This window comes from Gadus morhua, chromosome 19 (genome assembly GCF_902167405.1).
Source record: "Gadus morhua chromosome 19, gadMor3.0, whole genome shotgun sequence".
NCBI lineage: Eukaryota > Metazoa > Chordata > Actinopteri > Gadiformes > Gadidae > Gadus > Gadus morhua.
Window position 1 is genome coordinate 5,769,789 of NC_044066.1, and position 11,662 is coordinate 5,781,450.

The 11,662-nt window shown below is 47.8% G+C and overlaps 1 protein-coding gene across 2 annotated transcripts in view; it reads left to right on the forward strand.

The window, feature by feature from the left end:
* The first annotated feature begins 8,597 nt into the window (after nt 1–8,597).
* rxraa (retinoid X receptor, alpha a) overlaps nt 8,598–11,662 on the forward strand; it is a 103,655-nt gene continuing 100,590 nt past the window's right edge. For both annotated transcript variants that reach the window (XM_030341577.1, XM_030341578.1), the window contains exon 1: nt 8,598–8,951. In XM_030341577.1, coding sequence (XP_030197437.1) covers nt 8,924–8,951 — 28 coding nt within the window. In that variant the 5' untranslated portion in view covers nt 8,598–8,923. The remainder of the gene's footprint in view (nt 8,952–11,662) is intronic.

An 11,662-nucleotide genomic window follows, 5' to 3' on the forward strand; every position in this document is an offset into this window, starting at 1 on the left:
GTCACAGCAGCCAGGCCCTGCTCTAAGTTCCTCTCTGAACACTCTTCGTTCCACTCGTTTGCCTTGTGTGTATGTGTGTGTTTGTGTCTCTGTGTGTGTGTGTGTGTCTGTGCGCGTGTGTGTGTTTTGTGCTGCACAGTGTTAAATTGCATACAAATATACTTGATCAGACAAAACAATGGCCACATGCGAAACAGCCTGAGGTGGTTTAACACACGGTCTACGCAGAAATGTGTGCGTCTTTGCCTGTATTACACTGTGTTGTGAAACACATGTGTGTGTGTGTGTGTTTGTGTTTGTGTGTTTGAGGGCGCGCAAGCATGTGTGTGTGTGTGTGTGTGTGTGTGCGTGCGTGTGTTTGTATTATGCTGCCTTGTATAAACGTGTAAGACTCATTGGCATAGAGTAAAAAGCATGTGTGTAGCATGAAACATGTGTCACGTGTGTGTGTGTGTGTGTGTGTGTGTGTGTGTGTGTGTGTGTGTGTGTGTGTGTGTGTGTGTGTGTGATTCTGTGTGTGTGAGTGAATGTCAAGTATCATGCGGTATCCCAGCGACACTCGGCCAGACCATAATGCTCATAACGAGTCCCTTTCTGGTTATGTCTGCTCGCGTCTTCGTCGGTGGCCCTGGTCCCCGCCACGTACGTTCCTCTGGTCCCTGGGGGGGCCGTGCACGTGCGCTGTGCTCCGGGTGTGTACACCAGTCCCCTCACCCCTTGGCGGGGAGCGGGTGTTGTCCCAGCTCTGGGACTCACAGCGGGACCCGTCTCCCGCTGCTGGACACGGCACAGCTGTTTAGCGTGCGCTCTGATGTACTCGTGTGTGGAGACGGGTGCCTCTAGCTCTATGTCTCTCTCTCACTCTGCATCTCTCTCTCTCTCACTCTCGTTATCCCCGTCACTCGCTCCTCTTTCTTTATCGGTCACTTTTTTCAACTAAATCTCTCTCTCTCTCTCTCTCTCTCTCTCTCTCTCTCTCTCTCTCTCTCTCTCTCTCTCTCTCTCTCTCTCTAACTCTGCATCTCTCTCTCTCTCTCTCTCTCTCTTTCTCTCTCTCTCTCTCTCTCTCTCTCTCTCTCTCTCTCTCTCTCTCTCTCTCTCTCTCTCTCTCTCTCTCTTTCTCTCTCTCTCTCTCTCTCTCTCTCTCTCTCTCTAACTCTGCATCTCTCTCTCGCTCTCTCTCGCTCTTTCTCTCTCTCTCTCTCTCTCTCTCTCTCTCTCTCTCTCTCTTTCTCTCTCTCTCTCTCTCTCTAACTCTGCATCTCCCTCTCTCGCTCTCTTTATCCCTGTCCCTCTCCCTCTCTCACATTGTCTTTCACTTTCTTTAATTTTTTCTATCTCTCTCGCTCTGTGTCTCTGTTTTTGCAGTTTTTTTTGGTTTAACGGCGTAATTGGTTTTCAAGTCTTTCACAGTAATCCGATGACGTTGGGAAGTTAAAACGCAGAATGCTAAAGTCATCCGTCAGAAACGGCCGTCAGAAATGACAACTCACCTTCCGAGGCCCGGCCCTTGCAGATTATCCTTCCTCAATCGCGTGACACTAATAACCCAAAAGAAAGAATATAATAACACTCATAATACCTGACAACACCTTCAACCCATCGGCGGAGCCATCAATCACTCACTCACCTGTCGGCCCCTGGAGCCCGTCCGCTTCATCACAGCCCTCATAACGCCGGCTCCAATCCCATCCCATCCTGGGCAGCGGGGACGGGGGGGAGGCAAGATGGCCCCAAGGAGAGGGACAGAGATTCTCCCCGCCGCGCTAACCTCCTAAACGGGGGAAGGGAGAGACTTATCACCGTGTCGGTTTGAATGTAGCCAATTCCCCTTTAACGCGATATGGAAGAATGATGCATGTCCGCTGTTCAGACAGGGTAACCGCTCTAGCTGCTCCTAGCTTCTGGGGAGTGGCTAGCGATGTGTAAGCTTGGCGAGCTAGCCCCGCGGGCTAACGCATAATGTTCAATATTAATCAGAACAGCCCGTGAATGCGAACAGACACCGATCGTTTAGGACAATATTGAGAGGCTCATGTATGTACGTCTTTTGAGTACTACTACTGAGATACGGAGATACTAGCCGGGGCAACACACACCAATGCATATACGCCCCCCCCCCCCCCCCCCCCCCCCCCATTCACCACCCTAACCCAACTCCCCCTGACAGGATTCATAACATCCATCAGCATGGCCATCACCTCTGTGATATGAAGTCTGTCCGGGAGAGAGGAGGGAAATGATTCACATGATGCACACAAGGTGAAACATATTAGACGCGCACAGTTCGAAAACCATAAGGCGACCATGAGATAGTTGGTAAAGAGAGTTATATAGTTATATATATGCTTGATGTCTCGGATGTTAAGTTACTTTGGGGTCACTTTACTGACACTGTGAAGCATGGTTTTCAAATATCTACAAACGCTACAAATGCTGCTTGTGTGAGTTTGTTTGTGCGTATCTCTGCCCTCCTGTGTGTGTCTGTACCCCCCTGTGTGTGTATGCTTGCATGTGCATATGGTGCATGTGCATGTGTGCGTGCATGTGGTTATGTGCGCTTATGTGTGTGTGTTTGTGTGTGTGTGTGTGTGTGTTTGTTCGTGTGTGTGCGTGTGTGTGTGCATGTGGTTTTGTGTGCTTATATGTCACATACACACACATACACTTTATGTGTGTGTATGTGCGTGCGTGAGTGGTGCATGTGTGCTTGTGAATGCTGGCGTGTATATATTGTGTGTGTGTATGTTTGGATTTGCATATGTGTGTTGATTTGTGCTTATATGTGTGTGTCTGCATGTGTGTGTGCGTGCGCGCCTGCGTGTGTGCGTGCGTGTCTGCGTGCGTGCCTGTGTGTGTGCGTGCGTGCGTGTGTCCTTGCGTGTTTGCGTGCGCGCCTGCGTGTGTGCGTGCACGCCTGCGTGTGTGCGTGCGTGCCTCTGTGCGTGCGCGGGTTGGTTTCCGCAGGGGAAGTGGCCTGGGTGCTGCCCCCAGACAAAGGGCCGACCCCAGGGTCAAGGAATGTGAAGCCAGGTCTTTGACGACGGAGACCCTCCCTGGGGGCACGCCAGCGCCCAACACCTCAGCCAACAGCCCTAACCCTTCCTCCCACTAATGGGCCTTATTCACCTAGCCCACATTTCCCCTTCCATCTCGGTTCTCCACGCGAGCCGGGTGGTGCAACACTTCCACCACCCAGCTCGCGTGGAGAACCGAGATGGCCGTTAAAGAGACGCTGGTCTTCAAAGATCAACAGCTTGTTGTCACAAACAGGGGTGGAAATGTTGTGGAATATGCACAATCAAATTTGTGGACACCAGGTCTAAATGCACCTCTCTAATATATTCGACTTTATCTTGCAATGTGCATTTATTTTCAAAAAAAAGATCAAACGCATATTTAATTTGATTGATTGTCTTGGCGAAATAATTGGCTGATCCAGTATTTAGATATTTTCTAAATTGCATTACACCATGGAAGGAATTTCATTAATTGAGTTCATGAGAAATCATAAACACATTGTGACTCAGGGGTCAGCCAGCATCTGTATAATAAATTCCCCTGAATATAGACTTGTTTTGTGACTTGTGTGTTTGACATTGAATTCTCTGGCGGTTAGACACCATTGTCATGGCCGCTGACAGGAGGGCTGATCACTTTTACGGATGAGCTTGTTGTGAACGGCCCCAGTACAAAGGGACCCAAGAGGGCCTTGTCTCATTTATCACTCCCTTTAAGAGGGAGGAGGGGGGAGGCAGGCAGGGGGGAGGGGAGGAGGGCATAGTGGGTAAGGGGCTAGTAAAGAGCAACAGTGGCCCACTTCCCCTCCTCTGAAGTCTGAACAAATGCAAAGGGAGGGAGAATTAAAAGAAGATGAAGAAAGGTAGACGGGACCGCTGAGAAGAAGGCAAGGCAGGAACAGACGAGCAAGAAATACGTGTCTTTAAGATGGAACAAGCTGAGAGAAAGGAACTAACGCTAGAGATAGTGTGTGTGTGTGTGTGTGTGTGTGTGTGTGTGTGTGTGTGTGTGTGTGTGTGTGTGTGTGTGTGTGTGTGTGTGTGTGTTTGTGCGTGTGTGGTTGTGGGTGTGGGTTTGTGTCTGTTTGTGGGATAAAGAGAGAAACCGAGAGAGACAGCATGTGAGTGTGTGTGTGTGTGTGTGTGTGTGTGGATGTTTGTGTGTGTGTGTGTGTGAATGTGTGTGTGTGTATTTGTGTGTGTGCCTGTTTGAGAGAGAGCGAGAGAGAAAGAGGAAGCGACTGATTGGATTGAGCCTGGGTTGCCTTGAGGAGCCCTGTTCACGTATGTGTCTGTGTGTGTCTGTGAGTGTGTGTGTGTGTGTGTGTGTGTGCATGTGTGTATGTTTGCGTGCGTGCATACGTGCATGCGTGCTTTCAAGGATCCAAGGGTAAGACGTGTAAGGGCACAAAAGTGCCTCCTCAGGATTTATAAACTGGGGGTCAGGGGTCACTTGGTCATTAATCATCCGGGACTGGGGATTAAGTAGCTCGGGCCAGGCCCGGGGATGAGAGGACAGGGCCCGGCGAGGTGTTTGGTTAAGGCTGCGTCCTGTCCGTCCGCACGACAAAAGACTGCAGATTCAGTGTCTCTCAACACTGATGGAAAAACGTTGTCTTTCGACATGGCTGACAGAAGGGGTTAAAAACAGCACAGGGGTGTTCACCTCGCGACCGTCTTAGATTCATCTTGATTTTTCAAATATTTATTGGTTGTTTGGGAACTGAAAACAGGGAGTTGAACACCCTTACCACGATATCCTGCCCCGTGCTCATGATATCTTATGATGTGTCTCTCTCTATTTCTCTCTCTCTCTCTCTCTCTCTCTCTCTCTCTCTCTCTCTCTCTCTCTCTCTCTCTCTCTCTCTCTCTCTCTCTCTCTCTTTCTCTCTCTCTCTCTCTCTCTCTCTCTCTCTCTCTCTCTCTCTCTCTCTCTCACCAACAAGTCAGAAGACGATAATGTTGGATAATTGATGTCTGTGTTAGTCGGACGGTAAATCAATATGTAAGCCATGAGTGAGGTTAACACGAATGCAAACTTCCAATCATGTTCTCAATGATGCGTTGATTTGCTTTGTATGCTGTTGAGCCTCGGTCATCTCACACCTGAGCCGTTTGGTCCTTGTGAGACCAGTTTCTTTGGCTCATCCAAACTCGAACCAACAGCGAAACAAACTGACTAACTCTGGTCTGTTTAAAAGCGGGGGGTCTCAGTCCACTTCCAGGTTAACTCTTGCTCAGTTTGCTGAAGGTGTGAAGGTCATCCAAAACCAATTATAAGAAGCAATCTAAAAACAATGCATTATAGGTGGAATGTGTAGCTCTGCCCCGAACTGCAAATTATAATATTCATCCAGGTATACGTGATCATTTCATTGATTTAAATGAGTTGCGGTCCAACGTGGTGCCATCAGGAGTTGAAAGAATTCCCTGAAATATGGTTGAGCAACTTTATAAAGCAATTGCATGTGGTTAATCACAATAGCACCGACTTTTTAAGATCAGTCAGGAACCAAATGATGGAAATGGGGTTATTTTATATTTTCAGGAACACCAAAGCAAAACCAAAAACTCAAGGTCACACAAGGTTTAAGTTGCTCTGTCATGATTGTCAAAAAGAAGGAAATGTTTTGAGTTTCACTCAGATTTTTCTGAGAAGTTCTGAGAAGAATGCTAACCAGACACAAAAGCAGCAAACGTTAAACTTCCCCCCTGAATTGGACGAGTTGACCAAAATATAATATACCAACACACACACCAACACAAATACACACACAAACACACAAACAACTACATACCCATATGTAAAAACCTATACACATTGAAATGTGTACATTTGCACAAGACACACTTCGATACACAAACTCATATATTGACACAGATTAACGTTCACACCAACACGCCCATGCCTAGACACAAACAAACACACACACACACACACACACACACACACACACACACACACACACACACACACACACACACACATACACACACACACACACACACACACACACACACACACACACACACACACACACACACACACACACGTACAAACACAACCTTGAATCAGCGCAGCCACCTTCGTCTCAAGGTACTGTCCACGATGTGCGGAGCGGGGCATTAATTATGCATCGCTCCTCTCCAAACGACATGGACGAACACCTTGCAGTGCTCAGCAGAAAGAAACGTCTTTCCAAAGGCCTGCAGCGGGGCTGCGGGAGCGCTCCCCTCGGGCCCCTGTAGAGCACGGCCCCTGTAGAGACTCCCCTCGTATTGCAATAGGGGGTGCGTGGGTAACACGGCTGTCAAGAACCCATAAGGCCCCAATGATGCGTCTGGTTTGCCCTCCTCTCTTCTTCCCCTTCTCTCCTCTCTCTCCTCCCTTCTCTCCTCTCTTCTTCCCCTTCTCTCCTCTCTCTCCTGCCTTCTCTCCTCTCTCTCCCCCCTTCTCTCCTCTCTCTCCCCCCTTCTCTCCTCTCTCCTCTTCCCCTTCTCTCCTCTCTCTCCCCCCTTCTCTCCTCTGTCTTCTTCCCCTTCTCTCCTCTCTTCTTCCCCTTCTCTCCTCTCTCTCCTCCCTTCTCTCCTCTCTCTTCTTCCCCTTCTCTCCTCTCTCTCCCCCTTTCTCTCCTCTCTCTTTTTCAATTTTATTCAATTCAATTTTATTTGGATAGCCCTTAATCATCATTACAGTCTCAAAGGGCTTAACAGGCCAAATATTTATGACACCCCCCTTTACCCAGGCCCCCACAAGGGCAAGAAAAAATACCCTTGAAATCATCAAGGAAGAAATCTTGAGAAGAAACGCATTGCAGGGGATCCCTTCTTCCAGGGATAGTCAGGAGTGCAATGGGTGAGGTAAATACATGCACGTCATATAAAATTGGTGATGTGGTGCTGGCCGGTTAGCCATGAGGAGAGTCCAGGTATCCAGTCCAGTCACCGCAACACGCTAGAACAGACAGAAGAGTGGATTAGAACGGAAAAGTGCATAGTGGGAATGTATACTGTATTAACAAAAGCACAAACAAACAATCAACAGCACAAACAAACACAGAGTGGTCTTCACATCGCATCTGTGTCATTTTCTCACTCCTATGTTGCAAATGCAAGATTGTAGAGGTGCGTTTTGAGCTTTCCTTTAAATAGCTCCACAGAGTCAGCTTCGCTGATCACTGGTGGCAGCCTATTCCATAGGAAGGGGGCTTGATAGGCAAACGCTCTCCGTCCAGCCGATTTCTTTTTAACTTTCGGCAGTGAAAGAAGGCCAGCTCCCAAAGAACGGAGGGACCGAGAAGCACTATAAGGAATGATCCGGTCCTTCAGGTAGGATGGAGATAATCCATGCAAGGCATTATAGGTTAGCAGTAGCACCTTCAAATCCGATCTGAAAGTTAGTGGTAGCCAGTGCAAAGAGGCGAGAACAGGTGTGACGCGATCAAACCTTCTCGTTCTGGTCAGCAGTCTAGCTGCAGCATTCTGTACAAACTGTAGACTTTTCGTGGTAGAGTAGTCCCGAGGACAGTACATTACAATAATCCTGTCTTGATGAAACAAATGCATGAATTTTTCCCCTTCTCTCCTCTCTCTCCCCCCTTCTCTCCTCTCTCTTTCCCCTCCTCTCTTTTTCCTTCTCTCCTCTCTCTTCCCCCTTCTCTCTCTCTCTCCCCTTCTCTCTTCTCTCTTCCCCTCCTATCCGTCGCCTGGGATTTTGTCACGTTGAGTCAAGAGGTGTGCAGTATAAATGCAGTAATTATTGTTGTTGTATTGTTGGCTTAAGATGGATTGGATGTAGAGAGGAGCAGGAGGGAGTGAAGGAATAGGGGACGGATGGACGTGGGAGGTGGGGGCAGGGAACAGTCGCGCCTATGCAGGGCCCTGAACAGAAGGATATTAGAGAGAAAGATCTGGATCTGGGCTAATGTAACGTGAGTTATGTAAATGCAACATGCTGCCTCTTGCTGTGTATGTACCTCAGGGGATTCTGAGATTCCGCCTCACACTTTGATGCATCGGCATTAAATTCATCACATTTTTCCTTCTTTTTTTTCCTGAGCTGTGCCGATGGCACATGTATGCATATCGCAATTACTGGAAGATATGAATGAGGGTATATTGATATTATTACTTTGGGCTGTTATTGGTGTGCTAAGAGCTATCGCTGATGAATGATATTTACGCCAAGGCTTCAGGCCTACTTCTTGTAGTTAGCTATACAATGTTGCAGAATATTGTACCCTTTAAAAATAATATGTCGACTTATACTTAGAAATCTAGTCCTTCATGAATGTGATATTCATACAAACACAAACAATTTTTTCAATCTCTGATTATCGTGTTCTTTTTCAGTCCAGAATTGCAATTCTTCACGTTTCTCGACTCTTGAAACATGAAGATGTGCGTTTGAATTGCCCTCCATGTCCCATTTTTCAATGTCACGTTAGTAAAAAAAATCTGTCCTCCAAGTAAACTCCCCCCCTTTTTCAAACCCGCGTCGTTGCAAGAGAGCGCGCGGGGGTGGGAGTACCCCCTGCGCGCGGCCCTTCGCAGTGCAGATCCAGTAGTTGGGAGTTTTTGTACAGCGCGAGCGAAAGAGAGAGAGACAGCGAGAGCGAGAGAGGAGTGTGCGCGTGTATGTGTGTGTGTAAGTGCTACCGAGAGAGCGAAAAGAAGGAGGGGGAAAAAACAATACGTGCATTTTTTTTTTGTCCATCGCATATTGCTCTTAGGTTAGACTGTCACTTTGGCTGTGTTTTCGTCGCGCGAGTATTGCCTCTTGAAAACCTGTACCACCAGCACCAGCACCACCCAGAGCCACGCAGAGTCCTGGTCTGAGCAGCAGCCCCCCGAAAAAGTCCCAACGCGGCGGTTTCAGCGGGCATGAGCTAACCCAGCCCGACATGGAGACCAAACCGTTCCTGTCACTGGGTAAGTTTCTTTTCTTTTTCTGTGTTTGTTTTATCGAGAGACTCCTGCCGCGGTCTGGTGAGTCGTTGAGACTTTTATCTTCCCGGGTGAATGTTGTAACATGTACTGTACACGTTACTGTAACATGCCGTCGCACTGGCAGCACGTGAAGCCAGTGGTTCTACATCGCTTCTTCATCAACACGTTAAAAGCGCCCCGCACGCGCTTGGTGATGAACAGGGGGCATCGCACGCGCTTGTTCATGAAGAGGGGCATCGCACGCGCTTGTTCATGAGGAGGGGACATCGCACGCGCGCTGGGGTATTATCATTATTATTTGTTTCAACGTCACCTTTGATGTTGCCGGTTTGCTAAAAGACAACAAAGCCACGCGGCGGGCATCGCGCGCAGTACTTTTCATGGTTCTTTTGACAGACCCCCGCTCCCCCCCTTCACCCGGTGCGCTCGCGACCTTCGAGGTGATGACATTCGCTCAAGACAAGCGACATCCCAGGACAAGCGCTGCGCGAGGGGCTGCAGCACACACACACACACACACACACACACACACACACACACACACACACACACACACACACACACACACACACACACACACACACACACACACACACACACACACACACACACACCGACACACACCGACACACACACACAGACACTATCCACTGTCTTCATGCAATCCATAACTCTAATAACTTTGTAGGTGGTTTTAAAGACTACAAGTCAAATATCTATGCCCCAGGGATCATAGGATCGACTGTATTGAACATAAACAAATCCTAATAAGCAAATCCCCAGCTGTCTTCTTGGAGAATGTCATTAGCCTATTTACATATTTCAATTATTGAGCTTTGAAAGGATTATTAAAATGTAGTGTAAGGCAATTATTTTTTATTTCTTTTGATAACTGTAAAACGCCCCAAAGTGAATCTGCATCATCGCAAAGTTTGTCTTTTAATGTCAAAAGTTTTATAATGATAGTTTGGTCATCGTAGCTCTTCCTCTCACGGCAGCAGCCAGTTCAGTACTGACATGGTAAAAAAAGATATACAGGCAGGCAGATATGGCTACAGGCTGGTTTTAGGTGTTGCATTTTCACGCCTAGTACTTTGGTAATCCTTGTTTTAGATAATGCTTCCCCTTTTGTCATTCTGCACTTAATGAGTCAATTGTAACACAAGGATTAAGCACAAACAACAGATTGAATAAAATACGTAACCATGCATGTTATTTCGTAAAAAAGCAAAGGAGCACAAAACAGAAATATGGGAAGTGATCAGGTTGTCCTGACCCTAAAACTGAATATTGGTCTGGACAATTCCAGTGTGAGTGGGACTGAGAGAACAGAAGCGGGCAAGGCAGAGTGCTTTTTACAAAAAAAATGTATTATGATATTTTCAATTCAGGACGCTTTGAGGTCGCTGGCCCAGATTGTCAGCAAAACACACTGAAATGAAATGCCACATTTAAAGTAGCCCTCAGGCTTTTCTTCTTCTCTTTTTTAAACGTCTATCTATCTAGTCCTCTGTTACATAGCAACACCCCCCGCTAGCCTACTTTCACATTTCCTGGAAAATGTACCTGACGACATCAATTATGCACAAACATGGTGCCTATCTTGTCCATCTTGTTCCAGATCTTAATAAACCCAGCAGGCGTTTATAATCAGCCGGGCAGCCTTGTCGATCCAGACCCAGATTATCTGAGGACTCGGACACAGGTGATCAGCTAAGCTACTGTCAGTGTAAATAATGGATGGCTTTCATTTCTTAGTCAAAGGAGTATACACATGGCTAGACTTACACACTTAGACACACACTTCCATCACGCACACACAGCAGACACAAAGACACACACACATACATACACATACACTCATGCGCATACACTCAGATGCGCACACCGACACACACACACACACACAGACTCAGACAAACACACACACACACGAACACACCAGAAACACAGACACAAACACACAGAAACACACACATGCAAACAAATACACTCATGCGCATACACTCACATGCGTTCACCAATGTCACACAAACACACACACACACACACACACACACACACACACACACACACACACACACACACACACACACACACACACACACGTAGACACACACACACACACACACACACACACACACACACACACACACACACACACTCAGACACACACACACACACACACACACACACACACACACACACACACACACACACACACTCACACACACAGCAGTACCTGAGCCCCTCAGCAGTGAATCTTTAATGCGCCGGCCCGGTACTGTTCACTTTGTCAACCTGAACAGTGCACACCTTGTGTCCCCGTCGGCGGAGACGTAGCCGCCAGCGCTAGGCTAGCCTGTTATTGTGTCTGCCGCGCTTTCATGAGCTCCTCGAGTTACACCTTGACACGTATCACCTGGCTGTGCTCATGTGCATGCGAGCACACACACACACACACACACATAGTGGCAGGCGCACATGTATCCACGTAGGGCAGACACAAATGCACGCACATACACACGCACACATATGGAGACACATGCGCACACACACACAAACATATGCACACACAAACAGCGAGGGGAGTTCTGAGCCACCAACGCTGAGTTCTACTGTTACAGATCCCCGCCTCTCTCTCAATCTCCCCCCCTCTCTCTGTCTCCCCCCCTCCCTCTCTGACCCCCTCT